Source organism: Sciurus vulgaris (genome assembly GCF_902686455.1).
Source record: "Sciurus vulgaris genome assembly, chromosome: 5".
Classification (NCBI taxonomy): domain Eukaryota; kingdom Metazoa; phylum Chordata; class Mammalia; order Rodentia; family Sciuridae; genus Sciurus; species Sciurus vulgaris.
The window spans coordinates 27,572,728-27,598,730 of NC_136465.1; the positions used below are offsets into that span (position 1 = coordinate 27,572,728).

General features: G+C 35.0%; 2 protein-coding genes across 3 annotated transcripts in view; one reads left to right on the forward strand and one right to left on the reverse strand.

The window, feature by feature from the left end:
- Window positions 1-26,003, forward strand: part of SAP30 (Sin3A associated protein 30) — a 114,609-nt gene that overhangs the window by 11,361 nt on the left and 77,245 nt on the right. The window contains exons 4-5 of one of the 2 annotated variants that reach the window (XR_013764260.1): window positions 21,229-21,328; window positions 21,809-23,499. The gene's annotated coding sequence lies outside the window, so the exon portion shown is untranslated. Of the gene's footprint in view, window positions 1-21,228; window positions 21,329-21,808; window positions 23,500-26,003 lie in introns of those variants that run through there. The other variant, XR_013764259.1, reaches the window with a different exon arrangement.
- On the reverse strand, window positions 213-25,981 carry SCRG1 (stimulator of chondrogenesis 1). The gene is made up of 3 exons (XM_079142969.1): window positions 23,521-25,981; window positions 2,445-2,697; window positions 213-425 (listed from the first exon to the last, which is right to left on the reverse strand). Exons 2-3 carry the CDS (start codon window positions 2,681-2,683, stop codon window positions 371-373), a joined length of 294 nt encoding a protein of 97 aa, XP_078999095.1. The 5' UTR covers window positions 2,684-2,697; window positions 23,521-25,981; the 3' UTR covers window positions 213-370.

The following is a 26,003-nucleotide window of genomic DNA, read 5'->3' on the forward strand; positions in this document are numbered from 1 at the left end:
AAGCACCCCTGGATTCAATCCCTGGTGCCTAAACAAACAAACATGGTCAAAAACTGTCAACTAACAACTAAAAGTAACCTCAATGTTTGATTAGGGATTGCGACATCCATCTAGGGAACTAAATTCTTTTAGAGTGTTGTAAACATTTCATAAATGCAAATTCTCTAGACACAAATTTTAACCATTATTAATGAGATCTACAGAGAGAAATTAAATTGAATTAAATTTTATTTCTACTTGCTTAACACAGGTTCACTTGACCTAGGCAAATAAAACTTTATAGACTCTTTTATTGCACTGGATAGAAACTAGAAATTCAGCACACTGAAAGGAAATTTGGGGTGGTGTTCTCCAGAATACATGAAGATTTTCAGTGATTGTTGCAAGGAATTACAAAAGAGATCTTTGGTCCAAAGAAGATATCTCTGAAAGAAAAGAGAATATGAATTAAATTTAGCTAAAAATAAAGATTTATGTTAGTCTTCTGAATTAAATAAATAGCGATTCACAGGATTTCAGAAATGACTATTGTTTTCAGGTGAATAAAGTACAAAGGAATGAATGGAAGGATGAGTCACAGGACTAATAAGGATCAAAAAGGTAATTAATTATTCTGTTTTCCTGCTGTTTGCCACTGATGGCATGCAGACCATTTATATATAAAACAAGGAAAAAATAGGTAGTTTGAAAGCCTTATAATTATACATAAAGTTTCATTTGTCTGATATGGAAATGGACTGTGAAGTTTGAATCTGCAGGTAAGAAACAATTTTAAAACTTTCTCAGTCTTTAAATAAATTTCTAGGTTTGATAGGGAAAGGAGAAATATCAAAAATATCTTTTTTGGTTGGAAGGATCACATAAGGCAATGTATAAAATGCATGGAATAAGATACAATTGTATATATGTGAAACATCCAATTGCATATGTGTTATTATGGCTTATTAGAAATGTACTTAGCAAGATAAGTCTGTTGCTACTGAGAAAGCAGTGTCCCAAAATCAAAGAAAATTTACTTATGTATATTCATATTCCTGTTTATATCTGTTAGCACAAATAATCAAAAATTTATATGATAAATAAATAAATACAACTCCATTCCAATAAGTTTGTTTCAAGTAATACAATAACAAAAGGCAAGCACTGTATTTTAATATTAGATGGCATTTCATTTATATAGCACAAGAAAAATTAAGTCCGTTTTTGGGTATTATTTAGTATACTAATTCCCAAACTTGATCAGATATCAGGATCATCAGGATGATTTGTTGAAACATAATCACTGAGCACCTCCAGAGTTTCAGATTCAGTAGGATAGGATTCAAGAATGGATGTGTATAATATGGGGTAGGAAGTACTAGAGATAGAACACGGGAGTGTTTTACCACTGGGTTACATCCCCAGATCCCCAGTCCTTTCTATTTTGAAACAGGTCTTGCTAAATTGTGGAGGCTGGCCTCAAACTTGAAAGCCTCCTTCATCAGCCTCCAAAGTCCTGGGATTACAAGCATGGATTGCCACACGGGCGATATGTACATTTTTAACTCAAGAACTCAGGTGGTGCTGAAGCTTGTTCTGGGAGCCTTACCTGAAAACCAACTGACTTGGTAGGGAGGAAAAAAATATATATATATCTGGGTACAAATCTGAATACCTGGGTTATAATCCTAGGGCTGATAGTAGTTAATTATGTGGGATAGTACTGGTTCTTTCATGTCTCTGCATCTTTTCCTTGGCAAAATAGTCATATCTGTCCTTTTTACCTTATAGGCTTATTAGAAGAATGAAAATATAACAGCATATGTTGAAAGTATTTGAAAATAAAAGATAATTTCAGTATATCAGAGATCATAATATTTGATTCTTCAATAATTAGAGGAAGATGATTTTAAAATCAAGAACTTAAAATATTTATTGATTTATCTACCATTGGTTTCTACCTAAAATATATCTTCTTTAAAAAAAAGTACAATTTTGAACTTATATTTAGTTCATTTCTGGTTAATCCATACATGGAAATAGAAAAGTTTTCTTTGACCATTACTCATTTTTTTCTGTTCATTTAATTAGTTGGTACTGTTTACTAGCATCTTTTATCTAAAATCTTTTACTGGTTTTCCAATTGATTTAAGATGACAGCCTTGAGGTTCATTTCTACTACCAGTAGATTTTTTATAGTAAAAACTGGATGGGGAATTCACAATATAATTAAGTGTTATTAATTTTCTGGTTTTCACTTAGTTTTATTCTGTCAAACTCTTTCTTAAACAAAAACATTCAGTTCTTTACATAATGGTGATGATTCTAGAAAACAGCTGGGATTTGAACAGGATTTTACTTAAATGGGTAATTACTTACAGCAAAACTATTTTAAAGGAAATGTCCTTAAAAGATTTGTTCTGCATACATTTCATAGCAATACATTTTATGATTTCCTTTCTTACCTTGGGCAACAGAGCAGTTCACTGAAATTGCAGTAACAGATCATCTCACATCCCTTCCCATCCCAGAAATGATCCTGGACATTTACATCCATCTGTGTCAGGTCATCTACTCCTTCTGGAAGGTTGTGACAGTTGCGATCTTTTAGCATCTTTCTGTAGCAAGACAGACGATTTGAAGGCATGGCTTGGACTCCTAGCAGCAAAGTTATCCCAACAGTGACAAGTACCATAAATTTCATTTTGATTTTTGACCCTGAGATAAAAGAAAAAACAGGATGTGTCAGTGTTAGTTTTTTTTAAAGATGGAATTCTTCTGAAGATAAAGTTCTGTGGCATTCTCACAAACTCTTAAATACAAAGAATGGGAGTTGGTCTTTTCAGTACTCTTCTTTGTGTTTCTCAAAGTATGGTTTTCTAACCATCTGCAATAAAAATCACTTGGACTGTTAAAAACCAAGTGCTTGGGCTACACACACACATACACACACAAATATTATATAATGTATGTTAATATATGTGTATAATATATTAACATATAATAAATTCATATTTCATATATATAAAATGAAAAATGCCGAGGAGGGGATGTGGTGGTAAGGAATAGAATCTGCATTTAGCAAGGTAGCCAAAGTTATATTTTTGTCTGTGTACATTCAGTAGAGAACAACCACTTTTGTTTTTGTTTTTTCAATTTTTAGTTTTTAATGAACTTGTAAACAAAAAAGCTCCCATTTCAAAATAAAAACAAAATCCCAGATCGTATAGATGTTTACAGTGATTACATTTATCTAAGCAACATACATACATGTTCAGTTGTAAGATATTAACTGAATTTCTGTGACAAATATGCTTTTTTTTTTTAATACCAAGAACATTATAGTTAATGCAGAGTTCTAAAGATAATCTAGTAGTCACTATGTTTTTCTTAAGTCTTCACATTAGATGCTGTTATTTCTAGCACAGTAAGCAGGCAGAGTGTTTCATATGCTCAAACACTGGAATCTTTGGTTGCTACCATATCAGCTGGCTTGCAGACAAGAAGCCAACCATTTAAAGAATGTTTTAAGTGAACAACTTGCAAACCCCAGGAATGGAAAAACCCTAAGAATGCACAATTGTGAGCATTTACAACCATCACAACTGTGGCTGAAGACTGTTCATGCCGTTCTTCTGAAATGAGATCTCAAAGCAATATAGTTCAAAATGAAAGGTTTTAACAAAAAATTGGCATATGCACAATTTCTCCACCAATTTGAGTGACAACCATTTAGTTAACTTTTCCACTTGAAAAAAATGCAATAGAAAACCGGACACCACGTTTCACTATCTCAGTTAATATTCACAATTACAGCGGCTACCACTCATGATACAGCATCAACAATGCAGCCCAGAGCCAGTTTATACTGAAATTAAGTTCTTTACACCAAGTAAATGGTTGTCCACAACCACTGGCTAGTGTACATATGAACTAAAATTTCTAGATTTGGGGAGAAACAAATGCTGCTCCAACCATCTGCTCTGCTTCTACTGTGAGAACAACCACTTTTAAGAGAGTATAAACTCAGATTAATTGGTAGAACAAATAGCATCATCATATACAAAGAATCTTGGAGCTGAGGGTGTAGCTCAATCGTAGTGTTTGCCTAGCATGCCCAAGGCCCTGGAATCCATCTCCAGTGCCACCGAAAACAGACAGAAAAAAAAAGAAAAAAGAAAAAATGAATCTTGACCTTGTATATTTTACACTTTTTTAATGTGGTGCTAGGAGTTGAACCCAGGGTACTTTACCTTCATCCCCAGCCCATTTTTAAATTTTATTTTGTGACAAGGTCTTGCTAAATTGTTGAGGTTAGCCTCAAACTTGCAATCCTACCTCAGCCTCCCAAATTGTGGGATTACAGGTATGTGCTACTGCACCTTGTACATATCTTACATCCTAAATAAACACTGCCAAAGAACCTAAGTCCTGTGCTGACAGAAACAAAAACTAATTTATGCTGATATTGACAGATGATATTCTACAGATATTTTCATAGTTTCAGTTTTTAAAGCCTCCAGAATTATTTTAGGTCCTATCATTGTTACAAATTCTTACTAATGTTTTGAATACACTACTACATCTTAACACAGTTGAAAACAGAAGCTTGACTTTCGCCTTATAATCATCTAGCCTGTCCTTGAGGGCCTACAATGATGGAATTCCCATCACAGACCAAGTCAACACATTCCAGTGACATTCGCCTTATCGTCAAAATATTTTTCTGTAGCTTCCGCCACCAATCCTAATTTGAATCCTGAGGGTCATACCAAGCAAGTTTAATTCCTCATCTAGGAAATAATTCTTTAAGTACAGTATTTGCATATAACTATGGAATATTCATCATATATGTAATCGGCCTTCTCTGACTTCTCTATCAGACATGAAGAAAATGCAAGCTATAATAGTAAGGGAAAAATAGCAAAATAGTGGAGGAATCAGAATTAGAATCCATAGTCATTCTGATTTAATCTTCTTGTCAGATGCCTATGTGTTTTTCCCACCATGTAAAGAGGAAGGACAAATGGTTACTTCTCTTTGTATCTTGTACTTTGGAAAACACACACACACACACACACACACAATTGTTGAAAGGAAATTTCAGTATGGAATTTTCAGTGATTAGATGCAGTTTAAGGATGAATCATTTCAGGTAAGATATTGGAAAAAAACTTTTTAAAACAGGACTCCTCCATGATGTGCAGTCTCTTGAACTCCTGCTTTTCACTGATTCTCCAGCCTCAGTCTCTCTAATAGCTGGGACTATAGACATGTACCACAGCACAGGCCTAACCTTACAATTTCTTTTTAATGTTTAGAGAGTAAAAATACTCCATCATAATCCTATGAGTTTCAAATTTTCTTTATTTCACATTCTAATTTGAGCTAGTAATTTTTGGTTTTGATTATCTATTTTCTTAGAACTTCAAATATCCAATTTAATTCCTACCTCCAAAGGTTAGTAAAAGGAAAGACAAAAATGGGATCTATTTCATCAGACATTTTTTTCTGATTTACCTGAGCAAAACATTAGTGGTACAGTGCTTCATAATCTAGCATACACACATGCACAATATCTTTCGATGGGCCTTTTGCTGATCACAGTTAAATTTTAATAGTTTAAAATGCATTTTAGGCAGAGGATATAGCTCAGGCGTAGAGCATTTGCCCAGCATGTACTGGATTCAATTCCCAGTTCCAGGGTGGGGGTTGGGGTGGGGGAATATTTTACTATGAGGTGCTCCAGTTCTCCATTATCGATTATCTCAGAAACTCCTTCAATGCTAATAAGATATGTGAGACACATTTCTGCTGGGTGGTTGGCGCATGCCTGTAACCCAGAAACTTGGGAGACTGAGGAGGGAAGATTGCAAGTGGCAGGACATCTCAGCAGTTTAAGGAGACCCTTGGCAACTTAGTGAGATCCTGTCTCAAAATACAAAGTTTAAAGAACTGGGGATGTAACTCAATGCTAGAGGCCTTCTATGTTCAGTATTCAGTACTGAAAACAAACAGTCACATTTCCTGACATTCTTTCAGTTTAATCTTCAAGAAAGGTAAAGTTATCATTTGTTGGATATTCATTATATTACAGGAATCACCAAAACCATTAGGTTTTTAAAAATATTGGGGTATAGAACCAAACCCCACTATGTAAGCAAAGTATTTTAAACAACTTAATTGAGGTAAAACTAACGTATGATAAACTGCAAATACTTAATTTGAGAAGTTCTGGCAAGTTTAGATTCCCATGAAACTCACCACAATCAAGATAATAAACATGTTTCTCTTCCGTAAATTTCCTCATACCCTTTTGGAATACATCTCTCCCTATCTCCCACCCTCACCCAGGCAATCCATGATCTGCTTTCGGAAGTTACAGATTGATTTTCTTATTCTAGAATATCATGTAAATTGAATCATAAAATATGGGCTTTTCTTATGTGGCTTATTTCACTCAACATATTAATCTTGAGATTTGTGTATGTTGTAATTTCTTTTTACTGCTGAGATGTGTTCCATCATGTATACTGTAGATTTTCTATCCATTTACCTGTTGATAAGTACTTGGGTTGTTTTCAGCTTGGGGCAATTATAAATACCGCTGTTATAAACATTTTTGTACAAGTCTTTTTAGATCATGCTTTGTTTGTTATTTTTGAGTGAATACCTAGGTGTGGAATAGCTCAGTTACATGGCAAGTGTATTTTACCCTTTTAAGAAATTGCCAAACTGCTTTTAAAAAGTGATTATATCATTTTTCATTCCCACTCACTGTGGGAGAGTTCCAGTTTCTCCACATTCTCCAATACCTGGTATGGTCACTATTTTAAAATTTAAAATTTTAACTCTTATAATGCTGTGCAATGGTATCTCATTGTGGTTTTATATGGCCTTTCCTTACTGCTTAATGATGTTGAGCTTCTTTTATGTGCTTATTTTTCATTTATGTATTTTCTTGGTTGAAGTTTATGTTCAAATCTTTTGTGCATTTAAAAATTTTGGGTTGCTGATTTTTCTTGATTTTGAGAATTTTTTTTTTTATTCCTTGAATCCAAGTTCTTCATTACGTATACTTTTCAATATTTGCTCTTCTCTGTGGCTTTCAATTTCATTTTCTTAATAATGTTTTCAAATACCGGAAGTTCTTGATTTCTTCTTTTATGGATCATGCTTTTGATGTTACATCTAAGAAATCATTGCCTTACCCGAGGTCACAAAGGTATTCTCTGATGTTTCTTCTAGAACTTTTATAATTTAGGTTTTGTACTTAGTACATGGTCCATTTTAGTTAATTTTTGTATATAGTGCATGGTATGAATTGAAGTTCTTATATTTTTCATCTGGTTGTCAAGTAATTTCAGCACCATATGTTAAAAAGTGTTGTTTCTCTCTTGAAGTGCTTTTAACTTTGTCAAATATTAGTTTTCAATATAGGTGTGGGTCCATTTCTATACTCTTCATTCTTTTCCCTTGATCTATTTGTCTATCTTTATGATAAAACTACAGTTCGATTACTGTCACTTTTTAATAGTTCTTAGAATCAGGTAGAGTTAGCCTTACAACTTTGTTCTCTTTTTTACAAAGTTGTTTTAGCAATGCTAGATTTTTGTATTTCTGCATGAAGTTTAGTATCAGCTTATCCATTTCCATAGAAAAAGTCTGCTGGAATTTTGATGGAGATTGCATTGATTCTTATAATATTTGATCTTGGGATCCATTAACATGTGTTCCCAAACTTTCATGTTTACTTATTTATATTTCAAGGACATTCCTTAATTTTTTTTATTGTTTTGTGGTAAGAATGCTTCACAAGAGATCTACCCTCTTAACAGATTATAAGTGTACAATTAATACAGTATCATTATCTGTAGGCACAGTTTTGTACAGCAAATCTCTACAACTTGTTCATCCTGTATAACTGAAATACCTGTTGATTAGCAACTCCCCAATTATCCCTCCCTCAATCCCTAGCAATCAGTGTTAGAGTCTTTAATGAGTCGGACTATTTTAGATATATAATTTAAGTGAAATTATATAGTATTTGTCCTTCAGTGACTGGTTTATTTCACCAAAACTACCATCCTCAAGGTTTAGCCATGTTGCTGAATATTGAAGAATATTAATATTCCATTGTATGTACAAACTACATTTTAAAAATTCATTCATCTATCTACTTTTGAATAAGTTTCCAGAAGTGGGATTGCTGGATTATTGATTATTCTATTTTTAATTTTTTGAGTAACCTCTGTCCTGTCTTCCATAGTGGCTGCATCATTTTGCATTCCTACCCTCAGTGTACATCCCTGCCAAATGTATTGCCTTTTATTTTGTGGTCTTGATTTGCATTTCCCTATGATTGATGATCTTGAGCATCTTTTTATATAATTCTTGGCTATTTGTATATCTTCAAGTGTTTAGCCCATTTTTAAATTGGTTTTTTTTTTTTTTATATTGAGTTGTAAGAGTTTCTTATACGTGTAAAAATTAACCCCTTACTCAGGTGCAGTGGCACACACCTGTAATTCCTGGGGTTTGGAAGACTGAGGAAGGAGGATTGCAAGTTCAAAGTCAACCTCAGCAATTTAGCAAGGCCCCAATCAACTTAGAGAGATGCTGTCTCAAAATAAAAAGTAAAAAGGACTGGAATGTGGCTCCATGGTTAAATGCCCTGGGTTCAATCTCTTCTACCAAAAAACAAAAACAAAAAAAACCCTCATCAGATATGTGGCTTGCAAATATTTTCTCTTATTCCATAGGCTTCCTTTTCACTCTAGTGATTATTTCCTTTGCTGTGCAGAAGCTTTTTAATGTGAAGTAGTCCTACCTATTTTTGCTTTTGTTGCCTGTGTTTTGGGGCATCATATCAATGAAATTATTGTCAAGACCAAAGTCAAGAAGACTTTCCCCTGTATTTTCTACCAGGAATTTTGTTCTCAGGTCTTGCGTTCAAGTCTTAGTTCATTTTAAGTTGATTTTTGCATTAAGTGTATTTCATTATTTTGTATGTAGACATCCCACATACAAAATGATGCATTCCCATTCACAGTACCATTTGATGTTGAGACTATTCTTTCCCCCATCACATAATCTTGGCAATCTTGTTGAAGATCAGTTTATTATAAGCATATAGATTTGTTTCTGGGATTTCTATTCTGTTCCACTGGTCTATGTATCTGTCTTTATGCCAGTACCATAGAGTTTTAATTACTGAGGATTTGTCATGTATTTGAGGCCAGGAAAAGTTATTGATGCCTCTGGTTTTGTTATTTTTCAAGACCGTTTTGGCTATTCAGGGTCTTTCGTGGTTTCATATGAATTTCAGGATTTTCCCCAATTTTGTAAAAAAAAATAGCAATTGGGATTTTGATAGGAATTGTATTAAATCTATAGATTGCTTGGACATTTTTACAATATTAAGTGTTCTGATCCACGAACACAAGATATGCTTCAATTTATTTTTGTTTTTTAGTTGATTTTTTAAAGTTTTTGTTTTTTGGCAGGGGTTTTTTGTTGTTTGTTTCATTGTTGTTTGTTTGTTTTTGGTACAGAATTGAACCCAGGGGTGCTTAAACATTGAGTGTCCCCAGTTTTTTTATTTTTTTATTTTGAGACAGGATCTTACTTAGTTGCTTAAGTCCTTATTAAGTTGCTGAGGTTGACTTTGAACTTGTGATCCTCCTGCCTCAATCTCCCAAATTGCTGGGATTTACAGGCATGCAACACCATGTCCAGCAAGTTTTGTTTTACAAGTCTTTGAATTCCTTAATTTTTTCCTAAGTATTTTATTCTTTTTGATGCTAATGTAAATGGGACTGCTTTCTTAATTTCCTTTTCAGATAGTTTGTTATTAGGATTTAGGAACATAGCTAGTATCCTGCAACTTAACTGAATTTATTGATTAGTTCTAAGAGGTTTTTTTGAAATAGAATCTCTCGGGTTTTCTATGTATAAGATCAAGTCATCTGCAAATAAATACAATTTTACTTCTTCCTTTCCAATTTGGATGCATTTTCCTTCTTTGTCTTACCTAATTGCTTGAACTAGAATTTCTAATCCTATGCTGAATAGAAATGGTGAGCATAGGCATCTTCTTTTGATTGTGATCTTACTAGATCTATCCATTTTTCACCATGGAATATTGTGTTAGCTATAGGCTTCTTGTGTATGGTACTTATTTTGTTGAAGTAAATTTTGTCTAGATCTAGTTTGTTGAGAGTTTTTATCATGAAAAGTGGTAATTTTGTTAAATGCTTTTTCAGCATCTATTGGGGTAAGCATGTGACTTTGAGTCTTCATGGTGTTAATGTGGTATGTCACATTGATTTTCATATGTTGAACCATCCTTGAATCCCAGGGATAAATCCCACTTGATCATGGTATAGGTGCTGCTGAATTTAGTTTGCTAATATTTTATTGTAGATTTTTACAACTTTGTTTATTAGGGATAATAGCCTGTAGTTTTCTCTTTTTCTAGTGTTTTTATCTGGCTTAGGTATCAAGTAATGCTGGACTCATGAAATGAGTTTGAAAGTCTTCCTTCCTCTTCAGTTTTTTGAAAGTTGGCAAAAGACTGACGATAACTCTTCCAAATGTTTGGTAGAACTTGCCAGTGAAAACATCTTGTCCTGGGCTTTTCTTTCTTGTAAGATTTTTAATTACTGATTCCATCTCTTTACTAGTTATAGCTGTGTTCAGCCTTCTACTTCTTCATGATTCAGTCTTGGTAAATTGGATATTTCTAAGAACGTATCCATTTCTTTGGTCTCGTATAATTGTCCTATGATCCTTTTTATTTCTGTGGCATCAGTTGTAATGTCTTTTCTTTTGTTTCTGATTTTTATTTGGGTCCTCTCCCTTTTTTCTTAGCCTAACTAAAGGTTTGTCAATTTTATTTATCTTTAAAAAAAAAAAAAACATAGTTTTGTTGATATTTTGTTTTCTATTTTGTTTATTTCTGCTACGATTTTTATTATTTCCTTCTTTCTGCTAAAATTAGTTTTAGCATTTTTTTTCTACCTTCTTGAGGTATAAAAGTTTGGCTGTTTGAGGGTTTCATTATTTTTTTTAATATCGTCATATTTTGCTATAAACTTCCTCTTGATTTTGTCTTCTCCTGTAAGTTTTGGAATGTTGTGTTTTGTTTATATCAAGATACTTTCTTATTTCCCTTTTGATTTCTTCTTTGACCTATTGGTTCAAAGACATGTTGATACGTTTAATTTATGCATATTTGTGACTTTCTCAGTTTTTATTTTCTTCCTCCTCTTCCCCCTCCTCCTCCCCCTCTCCTTGTCCTCCTCCCTCTCCTCCTCCTTCTTCTTTTTCTTCTTCTTCTTCTCCTTCTTCTTCTCCTTCTTCCACTCTTTCTCTCTCTCTGTCTCTGTCTCTGTCTCTCTTTCTGTAATAATGGGGTCTCTTTGTGTTGCCCAAGTGGCCTCCCACTGCTGGGCTCAGTGGTTCTTATACCTCAGTGTCCCAAGTAACTGGACTGCACATGTTTTTTTTTTTTTTTTTTTTTTTTTGTGGGGGGGCGGGGCGAGGTACCAGGGATTGAACTCAAGGGCACTCAACCACTGAGTCACATCCCCAGTCCTATTTTGTATATTATCTAGAGACAGGCTCTCACTGAGTTGCTTAGTGTCTCACATTGTTGAGGCTGGTGTTTAACTTGAGATCCTCCTTCCTTAGCCTCCTGAGCCATTCTGATTACAGGTGTGCACCACTGCGCCCACCTGCACATCATTTTTGTTTTGCTATTGGCTTCATTCTATTGTGATTGAAAAAAAAATATTTGGTACGCTTTTATTGTTTTTAAACTTAAGATTTGTTTTGTGACTTAATGTGTGATCTATCCTGGAGACTGTTCTCTTTGCTTTCTCTCCGTGTTGTGCAGTTGGGTTGAATGTTTTACATACCTCTGTTAGATCCATTTGGTTAATTGTGTTGTTCAATTCTGACATTGCCTTGTTGATTTTATGTCCAGTTATTCTATCTGTTACTGATAATGAGGTATTAAATCTTACTATTACCGTGTTGCTGTCTATTCTCCCTTCTGATGGCTGACGTTTTTATCATTATATAATGTGCTTCTATGCATTCCCTTAAATACAGGTAGTATCTTGTAGACATCATATAGGTAGGTCTTGGTCTTTCTTCCCCATTCAGCTATATTCTATATCTTTTTATTGGGGAATTTATTCCACTTACATTTAAAGTAATTATTGACAGGAAAGATTTTACTCTGCCAATTTGTTCATTGTTTCTGTTTATCTTGTATTTCTTTTTTTATTTGTTCTGTTTAAATATATATAACAGTAGAATGTGTTTTGACATACTATACACTATATACATAGAGTATGACTTATTCTAATTAGAATCCCATTCTTATGGTTGTATTTGATGCGGAGTTTCACTGGTTGTGTATTCATATGTAAACATAGGAAGGTTATGTCAGATTCATTCTACTGTCTTTCCTATTCCCATCCCCCTCTCTTCCCTTCCTTCCCCTTTGTCTAATTCACTGAACTTCTGTTCTCCCACTCCTTTATTGCATATTAAAATCTGCATATCACAAAGAACATTCGGCCTTTGGTTTTTTTGGGATTGGCTTATTTCACTTAACATGATAGTCTCTAGATCCATCCATTTACCAGGAAAAGTCATAAAGTCATTTTTTATGGCTGAGTAATATTCCATTGTGTATTTATACTGCAGTTTCTTTATCCATTCATCTGATGAAGGGCTCCTAGGTTGGTTCCATAGCTTAGCTATTGTGAATTGAGCTGCTGTAAATATTGATGTGGCTGTGTCAGTGTAGTATGCTGTAGTATGCTTTGGGTATATGCCAAGGAGTGGGATGACTGGGTCAAATGGTGGTTTCATTCCAAGTTGTCTGAGGAATCTCCATACTGCTTTCCAAAGTGGTTGCACCAATTTGCACTCCCACCAGCAATGTATGAGTGTACCCTTCTCCCCACAACCTCATGAACATTTATTATTACTTGTATTCTTGATAATTGTCATTCTGATTGGAGTGTCATTCGGAAATCTCAGTGTAGTTTCAATTTGCATTTCTCTAATTGCTAGAGAAGTTGAACATCTTGTAGTTCTTTTGTCTTTTTTTCCTTCTTTTCTTTGTGTTTTGCTGTTTTTGTGTTCATGCGCTTTGATTTTTTTTTCTTTTATGTGTGATTGCAACTGATATTCTCTTTATGGTTACTAGGAGCTTACATAAATACCAGTTTATTATAAGGTGATACTGGTTTATTATACCAGTTTATTTTAAGGTGATAACAACTTAACTTCAATCACATACAAAATCTACACTTTTAATTCTCCCACTCCTGTTCTTTATATTGTTGATATTACAGTTTGTATCTATTTATTTTGTGTATCCATCACCATTTTTGAAATTCTAGTTTTTTAAAAAAAATACTTTTATCTTTTAACTTTTGTGATAGGGGTATAAGAGCTTGATCTGCCACCATAATGGCAATACAATATTCTACATTTGTTTATACATTTGCCTTTATCAATGAGTGTCATACTTTCCTACATTTTCAATCTCTAATACCTCCCCACACACACACACCAGTTTTTTTCTTTTTCCTTGGTGAAATTCTCACTTCGTTCATGCATTGTTATGAGTTCATTTAGCTTTTTTGTTGTTGTTGTTTTAATCAATACTAGTGATTGAACCCAGGGGTGCTCTAGCACTAAGCTACATCCCAGTATTTTTTTATTTTTTATTTTGAGACAGTGTCTTCCTAAGTTCCCTAGGCTGGACTTGAATTGGTGATCCTCCTGCCTCAGTCTCCCTAGTTGCTGAAATTACAAGCATGTGCCATCATGCCTGGCTTATGATAGTTATTTTTAATTCTCTGACAGGTGATTCATATATTTCCATTTCATTATGGTCAACTCCTAGAGTTTTGTCTTTTTGCTTTGTTTGGATTATATTTTCTTATTTCTTCATTTGTGTGTGTGTGTGCCTGTTGGTATCTATACATTAGGAAAAAACACAAAATAAAATGAATGCTTTTCCCATTCTTCATGTATTGACTTTATTCAGGAAAAGACCCTCATCTAGGCACCTATCAAGTCTGTGCTAGTTCAAACCACTCTCTTTGTTCTTAGCTGTCACCAGGTGTGTAGAGGATACCCATCAGGGCTTCAAGATAGGCAAGACAGAAGCCAGCCCTTGAGTAGCTCCTAGTGAAGCTGGAGGAATGGTCCAACTCTCCCTCTCCAGGGAGAAACTGAGTACTGAATCTTCAACTGCTGGTTCTATGTTCAGTTTGAGGGAAGAGCTGTGGTGAATGCCCACACTCTTGTTTAAACTTCCATTTTGCTTCAGGTAGCCGTGTGCAGTGTATTCCAAGCCCTGTCAGTGATCAAAATTAGGCAAAACAAAAACCAGTCCATTCAGTAGCGCTAAGAAAATCTGGGATTGTTAGATATGTGTTCTGACTCTTTCCTTCTCTAGAGAAAAGATGTTGATCTGGGTTTTCCTCCTCCTTGTTCTGTGTATAGCTTGGGAGAGGAACTGTGATGAGTGATTCTATGCTAGTTTGAACTGTTGCTTTGTTCTCTCTAGACCCCAGGGAACTTGAATAAACTGGCCCTGTCAGCACTCTGAGGCAGGAAAGACAAAAGTCAGTGTCTGGTATAGCGCCTGGAAAAGTTGGGATATTAGATGTGTGGTCCAACTTCTTCACTCTTTAGGGAGAAGAAGGGAGCTAGAGATTCCCTTCTAATCACATAGCACTATGTCAGGAGAGGATATTATGGATTGTCTCCATTTTTCCTGTTTTGTTTTGTTTTTGTGTTTGGTGTGCTGGGAATTAAACTCAGGGCCCCATGAATGCTAGGCAGGTGCTCTACCACTAAGCCACACACCCGTCTCTACTGCATGTTTCAATGTATCTGGTTTTGTACTCACCCAGGGTGCAGGAGCCTTTTAAATTATTTGTGGATTTCTCACTAAGGGAATTAATCCAGGCACTGCTGTTGAATTGTTGTGTCCATGAGGGGAAGAAGAGTCTAGATCTTCCTATTCTGCCATTTTGCTGACATCAATTTCAGATATGTTTCTTGTAAGTGGTCTGTAGTTTGGTCTTGACTTTCGAACTACTTACTTTTTTTTCTTTTATACATACTTTTTTTGGTTGTAGGTGGACATAATACCTTTATTTTATTTTTATGTGATGCTGAGGATCAAACCCAGGGCCTCATGCATGCTAGGCAAGCACTGTACCACTGAGCTACAACCCCAGCCCCTTGAACTACTTACTTTTAATGTGATTATTGACATGGTTATGTTTAAATCTATCCTCTTTGAATTTGTTTTCTATTTTGATCCATGTGTTCTTTTCCCTCTTTTTCTGTGTGCTTTTGGATTAATTGAAAATTTTTATGATTTCCTTTTACCTCCCTTATTGCCTTTTAAGTTATAATTCTTCATGTTGCTATTTTAGTGGCTGCTTGAAGGTGTATACCTTTAGCTTATCAGTGTTTCTCTTAACTATTATGCCACTTTGCATATAGTTTATGAACTTTACATTAATATACTTGCATTGCTCTCTTCCCTACCTTTATGCTATTTTTCTTATAGTGTTTTATACACACACACAATATGAACCCCATACTTTTTGTTATTATTTTTGTTTAACCTGTCAGTTATATTTTAGGGATTTGACTAATGTGAGAAAACATCTTGTACATTGTTTAGTCATGTACTAGTTTCCATTTCTAGGGCTTTCCATTTTTCTGTGTAGATCCATAGTTCCATCTAGTATCATTTTCCCTGTGCATGAAAGTCACCCTTTAGTATTCTTGTGGTGAAGATTTGTTGGTGACCAATTCTTTCGGCTTTTGTATATCTGACAATGTCTTTATTTTAGCTTTTTTGTTTTGTTTTGTTTTTCAGGGTCTTGCAAAGTTGCTGAGCCTGCCTCAAACTTGGAATCCTCCTGCCTCAGCATCCCTAGTTGCTGGAATTACAGGTATGAATCACTGTGCCTGGCATTTTTTTGTGTGTCTTTTTTTTCTTCTTTCAATAATTATCTGTTCTAATATCTTATACACTAATTCTAATATTTGTATCAGTTCTGGGTTGGGTTTAATTGATTATTCTCCTGACTATGAGTTACAGTTTCCTACTTCTTTGAATGTCTGGCAATTTTTGATCAGATGTCAAACATTGAAAACTTTATTTTAATGGATGCTATATAATTTTACATTCTTGTATTCTTATGCTTTGTTATGGGAGGCAACTAAATTTTTGCTTGGAAACAGTTTCACCCTTTCAGGTCTTGCTTTTATGATTCATTAGGTAATTTCAGAGCAGTGTTTAGTCTAGGGCTAATCATTACTTATTGCTGAGACCAAACCTTCCTGAGCATTCTACCCAATGCCCTCTGAAATATGAAGTTTTTTTTTTTTTTTTTTAATCACTCTGGCTCTGCTTGTTCCTAACCTTTATGAGTAGGCAGCCATTCTGTATTCTAATCCTTTTTGAGTTCCTCCCTGACCTTGAACAACTTTCTCATATGGATATACTGCTCAGTTTTCTGCTGAATATCTGAGTGGGGCTCTTTCTCTGTGCATCTGTCTTCTCTCTTCTCTCTGGTACTCTGAATTATAGCTAGCCTGGTCTCTCTATCTTGCAGTTCCATTTCTTAAGTCAGGGAGTCTGCTGGACTCTGGGTTTCCTTTCTCTGTGTTGCAGCCTGGATACTTTTCTCGAGTAGTAGATTGGGGAAATTTTAGAACTCTCCTCTTATTACCCATCTCTCAGGGATATTTATCCTTCCCTGCTTCAAAACCATCATTTTGACAAATGTTTCATACGTTTTGTCATTTTGTTTTTGTTGTTTCAAGGGAGCAGGTAAGTCTGATTTCTATTACTCCATATTAGAAACAAAGCTTTCTATATCATTCTTACTACATGTAGTCTAGTTTTAGAGGGATATGAAAGAAGGATATCCAAATCCTATAAATCCTAAATATCAGCTGTGTCCTACTCTGGTAATTACAATACTAAATTATCTAAATTACTTTTATTTCTCCTACTCCTTTTCCCAAGTTGAACAGCGGTTCCTCTGGTTCCCATCTCTTAGATAGGGTTAGCCGCTGTGGGGTCCCAAATACAACAAATAGGGCCCATTATCATTTGCACAAGGAACCACTCCGTCTTGCCCTTTATACTTCTGGTATAAACCTTGTCTGTTTTGTTCTAGAAAAAAATAGGCTGCTGAAATACAGTCTAGAATCATTCTCCCATCTTTAGACCCAAATCTTCATACACTTGTTTAGACTCCCTCTGTCCATACCAAGACTAAGCTGGCAAGGGTATTTACAGGAACTGCAGCCAATATTGGGAACATGGAGGAAGGCAGGGACTGGCACTGTGTGGGTCTCACTAGCAAAGTAATTAAGTAACTATGTCAAAAAAGGAGCAAGCTTGTTTATCCGAGTCAACAAATATTCGTTAGTGTTTTCTTTATGCAAGACAATGTTCTAAGTACTAGGAATACTAAATGAATTCAGGAAACTAAAAATCAATAAATAAACATAGCCTTTTCCAATAATTCCAAATTCTTGGAGTAATGTCATTACAATGGCCTTGTAATGCAATCTGGTTCCCCATTACCTCTCTGAAATAATCTACTTTTGTGTTTGTTCTAATCCAGGTATTACTAAAAAAATGACAGATATACTTTCTTGCCTTAGAAACTTTTCCCTGGTTCCTTCTCCTGCTTGGAACATTTCTCCATCAGATATCAGCCTGAGTTCCCACTCGGTTTTTTTTTTTTAACTTATTTTTTATTTGTTATTTTTAGATATTCATGACAGTACAGTATATTTTGACATATTATATATGCATGGAGAATGATTTATTCTATTTTGGATTCCATTCTCGTGGTTGTACATGATGTGGAGTTTCACTGGTTGCATATTCATATACGAACACAGGAAAGTCATGTCAGATTCATTCTACTGTCTTTCCTATTCCCATCCTCCCTCCCTTCCCTTCATTCAGTTTACAGCTCACACATCATCTTTTCTATAAGACCTACCCCACTACCTTATGTAAAATTATCTCACCTCTCATGTACTGTCAAGCTGCCTTGCTTGCTTTATTTTACCATGACATTTAATAACTTTCTAAATTATTATAAAATATTATTATTATGTCTCCCTCAGTTTGAATGGAAGCTCCCAGAGAGCAGGGATTTCATCTAATATATATCCCAAGCACCTGAAATGGTTCCTGGCATGTTAGTGAATAAATTTAAATAATGTATCTTAATTTCTAAATGCTTTAAAAAGTCGGGAAAGGCAGAGTTTCTCAGATTGCTAAACTCAATATCTAGTTGCACAGAACTATTTGTTACTTGAAGAGGTTAGCAAACTGTTAAATCCTTAAATTCACCTGTCATCAGGTACTGTTGTTTTAATAGTCGGTTTTTCTACAGTCTGCTTTCCAATTTCTGTCATTTTCTTTTTTAAAAATCAAAATTAGCATTTACTTTGTTTTTACCTGATTTAAAAAACATATGTAACTATGTATATGTGTATATTCATAAGAAAATTCAACAGCTACCACCTGCCTTTAATCTTTCTTACTAGGTTCCTCTTGAGCAAAAGTGGAAGGAGCACAGGGAAAAAAGTTACAAACTCTTTTTAATATTTTTGCCTAATGTGTCCGAAGAATTTTTCTGTTGTTTTAGATTCTTGACAGTTTTCTTTTTCTTTTTTTTTTTTTTTTTTTTTTTTGGTGGGTTTTTTTTTGTTTTTTTTTTTTTTTTTTTTTTTTCTTTTTTGTGTGTGTGCTAGGGATTGACCCCAGGACTTGAAGCATGCTAGGCAGGAGTTCTACCACTAAACCATGCTCCCATGCCAATATTCATATCTTTCACAGCTTTGATCTTCCTAGTTTTTTACTATGTAGTCTTGTTTTTATTTCTAGCTTAATTCTGTCCAACTTATGTGGCTTTTGGACAAGGTCATGCAATTAGCCAACTTGGGCTCCTACTTGCCTTCTTATCTTACCTACATATAATACAGTTTGTTTCTGAGTTCTCTTTATGATAATCAGCTATTCCCCCTCCCCAATGATTCTTATTTTAACCATATACCTGATTGGTTTTTTTGTTTTTAACCAAAAATATGTTTTCTTAATAAAACAAAAAACCAGTGGACACAAAATACAAAAAAAGCATACATAATATAAAACACAAAATACAAAAAAACATAGATAATATAAAATTCAACCAGAGTTTCAGTATAGGGAGAACTGTTGCTAACATTTTAGAGTGTAGGTTTTTGGTTTTTTTGTTTTGTTTTGTTCTACATTGATAAGGAGGAAATGAGATGGCCAGGGACACAATGCAGGGAGACTCAGACATTTATGAACTGTATGGAAGATTAGTAAGAGAAACAGGTTAAAAACCAGTGAAAGATTTTGAGAGGAAATATGGGTTATAAGGTAATGAGACTAGATGGAAAAGATATGTGAGTGGAAAGCTCAGAAAATGCATGTGAAATTTGGAATTAATAGAGGTTTATTGCTCAGAATGTCCATTACACTCTGCTACATAAAAGCAGGTGAATTAAAAATCTGTATATCATCACTCCCGACCTATTTTATAGTCTGTGTCTCTCATTATATGCACAGAATCTCCACTCAGACAACAATGCTTAGCATTGTTAAAGTGTAAGGATGCCAGGTAAAATACATGATATCTATGCTTAATTTCAGATTAGCAATGAATAATTTTTAGTAAAAGCACATGCCAATTGTTACATAGTTTTCTGAGTTAATTTTGATTATTTACGTTTTATTGGAAAATAAACCATTTCACCCATTTTTAAGAAAAAAATTTGATAAATGTTTATAGATTATTTCATTATAATTAAAAGGAAATATTTCTTCTGCCATTATTGTCTATCTATATATTTCCCTGTCTACCAGAAATGCTTTCTACTTGACTGGCTTCTCAATATTTAGGTCTCAGTTTCAATGTCGTTCCTCCAAAGGCCTTCTAATCTAAGGTAGCTTCCACCTTACAGTATTCTCTTCTTTAATGATACTTATCACAATTTGAAGTATTTGAGAAATTATTCATTTTATGCCTATCATTCCCATTAGACTGAAAGCTCCATGACAGCAGTCTGTTTTGTTTGCCACCTCACACTCGGTAGCTAATACAATGTTTGGCTCATATTTGTTTGAAATGAGTACATGATTCTCAAAAAACACTTTTTGTTTTTTTGTCTTGGGCAAAGTCCTATATAGGGTTCTTGGTATCTGAAAGGTCTTCCTTCTACTTCCTCACACCTGCCATTCATTCCTGTTGAGCTAGCCAGTCTGTCCAGTCTTCTCTTTCCTCCTATAAATGTGTCTTTGACTTGTTGTTACTTCTTACCTCTTCCTTATATGTTCATTTTCCCCCCTTTGTTGGTTTCTGACCATAAAAGACAAACCTCAAACTCATATCTTCTAAGAATTCTTCCTTGATCCAGTTAATACCACTCTCACAGCTTCCTTGCTGTTTCCATAGCCTTGTGTATAATTTGTATTATAAGACCTGTGAATTTGACTAAATAATGCCTTTGATTGTCAGCATGTTATATAAGTCAGTTAACCATATGGAGAATATGGCTATAACTGGATATGTAGGAGTTGGAAATTCACTGAGAGTCAAAAAGCAAAACAAAACAAAACAAAAAAACCGGTTAGTGAATTGGTCGTTCTGTGAATTTGATAATAGACAGTAAAGAAGACTGGAATGATCATAAAGGGTCTTATAGGACATGATAAGGAATTTAGACTTTATTGAATATATTGGAAAACATGGAAAATTTAGACAGGATAGTGACAGGGACTGATTTATGTCTTTAAAAAACAGATTTTTGTAATATTGGTGCAAGATTGGAAGCAGAAGACAAGAGACTTTGGGTGAGAACTGATGGAAGATATGAGGCAAGAGAGCAAGAATCAAGGATGACTCTTCGGTTTGGGGCCTGAATGGTATTGCCATTTACTGAGCCAAGAAAGAATTGCAAGGAGTCAGTTTTGGGGGAATGAAGAGTATTTGTGATAGTTAAGATTGAGGTGCCTATTACACATTCAAGTGATGATGTTGAGTAACTTGGCATCTGATTATGAGTCTAAAGGTCAGGGCTGGAAAACACAAATTTGAGAGTAATCAAGGTATTTATTAATTGTATTTGTAGCTATGAGTCTGGGAGAGCAAGAGGAGTGAAGCAGAACGTGGAGGCCTTGGGGTGGTTCAATATTCAGAGGACTGGAAGAGGAGATGCCAGCATCATGAAGGTAAGGATTAGAGCTTTTTTTTTTTCAATCTCTTAGAGCACCTGTTTTCAGTGTAAATATTTGAAAACATTCACTGAAGGAATGAATAAATAAGTTGCCAGGAAAGCAGGCATGTAACCATACCATGTACCTCATGTCCACACCAGAGCACAAAGTAGTTAGTATTTCTGCCAGTCTCAGTCACATACAACTATGGAAAGTTCCACACCTGGCAAGCATTGATGGCAGTTTTTTCAACACTTTATAAATTACACCTTTTAACTGAAGCCTTCTCTTCTTCCTTTGCCTAAGTATAGATAACTTGTATTTAGCAAATGGAAAAATGTCTGAACCAGTATGTTCCTGGGATGTATTGGTTGTTTTCTTTACTAAAAGACACCAACCTTAATCCTTGGTTATCCATCAAAACAATATATTTTCAAGTGCAAACCAGATTTTGGCCAATTATAAGCAAATTTACTCTATTTTTTTCTCTTTCAGTTGGAGTACATGCATTTAAAATTTGTCCTGGAGTGCCTCCAAATTATAAAAGAAAACAAAGTTAAAAACGGAAGCTCTGAAGGAATAGCAAGAGAGCCTTAGTTGGTTATACGTTTCTTTTTTAAAAAGTTCAATTTTGTGTAATTAACATTGTTCCCAGTGTTGTATGATACCATTCTTAGCCCAGTGTTGGTAAAATTCTTTTAAAAAATCAAGGCAGAGGATATAGAATTATAAGCAAGACATTTCCAATGAAGCAATATATTTTTGCCACCATCATTTGGTAGGAAATTGCAAATTTTGATTCTGGGAGGGTATTTGGCACCAGCAAGCTTTTGAATGGCTGGAATTAAATGGAGACTTAAAAAGAAAAATTGTCCCCTGAAATGGCCAAAACTAACAGGGCTATGCAGTTTATGTATTCAGACATTTATGGTGCAATGCTCATACAGGCAGCTGATGTCAGTTCTGGGAACTGGTATTAAGAGCAATGGAATGAAACAGAGTTGATGAATTAGACAGAAAGAGCAGTCCATTTTCAGATTTCTCTCCAAAAGCAGCAAGAGTGAAGCAAAACTGCAAAAACAAATGAAAACTGCAACCTAGAAATTGACATTTGAACTACCAAATTATAGATGGAGGAGATTAAAATTGCCCCGGCTCTAATGTTTCTCATCTCTTTTGGATAAAGAAAATCGCTGCTATTTTAAAAATTCTCTTTTTCTTATTAACTGTCTCGGAATAGGTTTGTGCTAGAATGTCCAAGTCATGAAGCGTGATGTCTCAAAGTGTATGTAAAGGAACAGAAGTGGCATTAGAAAGTGGCTTTCAAACATCCCTATAACAGGCAGTAGCCTGATTAGCTAAGATACTTTCGTCTGTGGAGAAGCAAAATCTGCATTCTCCCTGATGGTCACCTGCCTTCAGGCCTCTCAGAAAATGCTAGAGTATGATATTAATATCTAGTCTTCACCATGCTGTTTTCCTGGCCACAAAAAATCATCATCATAAGAGGAAAGGACCAAAACTGGGGACAGCGTCTCACAGCCTGAGTAACTAAGCTAAGGAATTTTAAAGAGAAATTTTTTCTAAGTCCCCAAAGGAAAAAGTGTTTCCTTTATCTTAGCAGTACAGACACTGTGTTGTGTTCCATGGTGGGAACACCAAGGATGAATTCAATGAATTCCCTCTTTGTATCACATGTTAATACCAGTTTCTTTTCAGGAATATGGGTTTTTTAAAGTTAAAAAAAAAAAAAAAAAAAAAAGCTTTCTTAGACATGGAAGTTAGCTTCATGTAAAGTAGGTAATTAAGTAGTGTAACTATTACATTTAAAACAATCATATGCTTCACCATCCACACGTAATACTATGGGACAGGATAAGTTCTGTTGTGTGGGACAGGAGTCAGAGAGGATTTGTGCATGTAATAAATAAGAGTGAGAAGCCTGCCTCTTCTTAAATCCATAATTAAATGGCTTTCCCAGACAAGGAATATACATTTTCTATCATCTTTTGATCTGGTTCTTTTCCTTTATCCCAGGAAACATCATCTTTTTCAAAGCTCAGACACCATCTCCTTAGAGCATCTCTGTCTCACTGTCTTTCCTTCCTGACTCAACACATGCATACATTTCTGTTCTAATCTATGGCAGCAATTTGGAGCAAAATAAAGACATAAAATACTTTCTACAGGAAAAAAAAATTACATACCTTTTCCTTCTTTCCTTTTGGTCTCGTTGGCAGAAGAATCTTCTTTAACACTCTAACTCGCAGGGTGAGTTTGGGCAAACGGAGAAGAGAGGAGGTGCTGGAAGGAGGTTCTTTACAAATGAATCTTTGTCTGCCTTGTCTCTTGCCTGGGACTGACAGACTCGCTGCTCCAGCCAGGACTGAGGGGAGGAGGGGAGTAGAAGGAGACAGGACTGCAAGAACTGCCTCCCTTGGGTTCTTCCAAACCAGGAAAGAACGAACTAAATAGCTTCTTCACAGAGGGAAATAACTAGTCCATACAAGAACCTCGGGGAGGCAGACTTTTGGAGCAATAAAATATGAAACCTTGGGGATTTAAAAGAACACAGTGATTTTTACCTTAAGCAAAGGTTATGTGTGTATGTTTCAGGAGAGTGTGATGGGGTAGGAAGGAGGAGAGAAGAGGAGGGGAATGGTTAGCTTTACTTAGGAAGATGGCTAAGCACCTCTTCTTTCAGTTTCTTTGCATATGTGTGTGTGTGCATGTGTGTGTGTGTTTTGTTTATTTGACCAAGTTTCTCATACCATTTAGATATAACATTTTGGTAAAAGATATATTCCAATTCATATTTCACCCTATTCCATCCCTTCAACCTCTCACTCGAAGACTTATTAGCAGCCAGTGGAAAGCAAAACTGAGCAAATAAAAACAAAATCTATGTCTCAGGAATTAAGTCACAAAAGGTATTCCATTCTGTTTTAAGTAAACAATACTGGAAATTTAGCATCTGTTTAACTATCTTTTAGCATGGGTTTTTAAGAACTCAGTTAGGAGTAGTGTTCTGGGAACTAGAAAATATTATGACAGAGTAGGAATTATCTAGACTGAGATGGAATAAAGGGCATTCCAGGTAACATTAACCAAAGCATGAAAGTAAGGAAGAAGGTGACAACTTTGGGCATTACAATTAGTTTCATGTCGTTGGAATCAGAAATGTAGGAGATGAAATTAGAGAAAGAAGCAAGTAGATGATGTGTCTCATATGCTATGCTAACAATTTGGATTTTTGACTTTTGGAAAGTGAATGGAAAGATGATGAAACCATATTAGAAAGGATGAATTCCCAACTGCAATGTGAAAGAAGGATGGTGTGGGATGGAGGAAATTGGAGACAGGGAGAACAGGGGCTCTTGCAACAATCCAGAAGGGAAGATAAATAGAAGGCAAAACCGAAGGGACTGATGACCAATTAGGTCATGTTTAGGGTAGAGGTAGGTGAGAGGGGCAGGGAGACTTTACTAACTTTCCAAGGCTTGGGTCCTTGGATGGATGGTGCTGTTATTCATCTAGAAAAAGTATACAAAAGGAAGGTCTGTTATTCAAACAGGAAAAATAATCTAATAGTTTTTTCTTAGCAGGAGGGAAAATAGAAATGAATTAGTTGGTGAATGTTGAGTATAAGGAGCCCTTGATGCAATTGGGAGTGTTTAGTGGGCAACTGGTTAAATGGAACTAGAGATAAGGAAAAAAATCTGTTCTAGAGAATTGAAGTTCATCAACTATCAACTAAATACCAAATAATGCCACCTAAGTAACTAGTGGAGTTATTCAACTAAATGATAGCTGCAGCCATGACTGTGACCCTTGAAAGATACCATGTTCTTTCAGCTCTGAGAGAGATCAGATCTCTGCCTGGTCTCCATTTTATTGAAGTTTAGGCAAGTGGCAAGGACTTCAAGAAATAAAATGAGAAGTGTGTGTGCAATTGACTGTACATTTCCTTCCCATACTTATAAACAAGTCTCTGTGGTCCTACTAAGTAAAGATTATGTTATAGATGGTGTTAACTTGTTTTTATGATTTAAATGTGTAGAAATATGTGGGTATGAGGAGGGAAATGGAACGGGCCTTCATTCCATCCTAAGAGCTATCCATTTTATTTACCTTGAGTAGATCTCAACATTAAATATGATGCCATGTGGGTGGATCCTCTCTTCTATGTTTTACTCTGAAATCCCTGTGTGTCTAACTCTTTTTTGATTTCACTGCTGTGCTTACTACTTTGTCCTTTTGAATCTGAATTCACATTTTATATTCAGCAATATTCAAATCCTTACAATGTGCTTGACTTACTGCATCCTGCATGCTGGCTTTAAGTGATACACAGAAGCTCTGCATTTGGTGCAATACTCTCTGGAATACATTCTTAGTCACTTAGGAAAGTGATCTCCCAAGAAACACATTTGAATTCTGACTTCCTGGTTCTTTATTGTGTCATCAAACATTTATTATTAGCTGGACTTTCCATTATATCTGGGGAGAATTATTAAACATTGTTGAATTTAAAAGGCTTTATGTTATTCTTCCTGATGTCCATTATAAAGTTGTCCATTTTGAAAAACAATTGAATTGCAAACCAAGGACTGAGACTGCAATATCTGTCCTTGTAACTGCTAATTTTGGGGCTCAAATCTGAAATCACTATTTGTTGTCTTGTTTATAG

Excerpts from the sequence above, each read along its gene's own strand:
- SCRG1 (XM_079142969.1), bottom strand. The coding sequence starts at position 2,683 with ATGAAATTTATGGTACTTGTCACTGTTGGGATAACTTTGCTGCTAGGA. Across the intron at positions 426-2,444 it reads GAACTGCTCTGTTGCCCAAG|AGATATCTTCTTTGGACCAA; the intron begins GTAAGAAAGGAA and ends CTTTTCTTTCAG.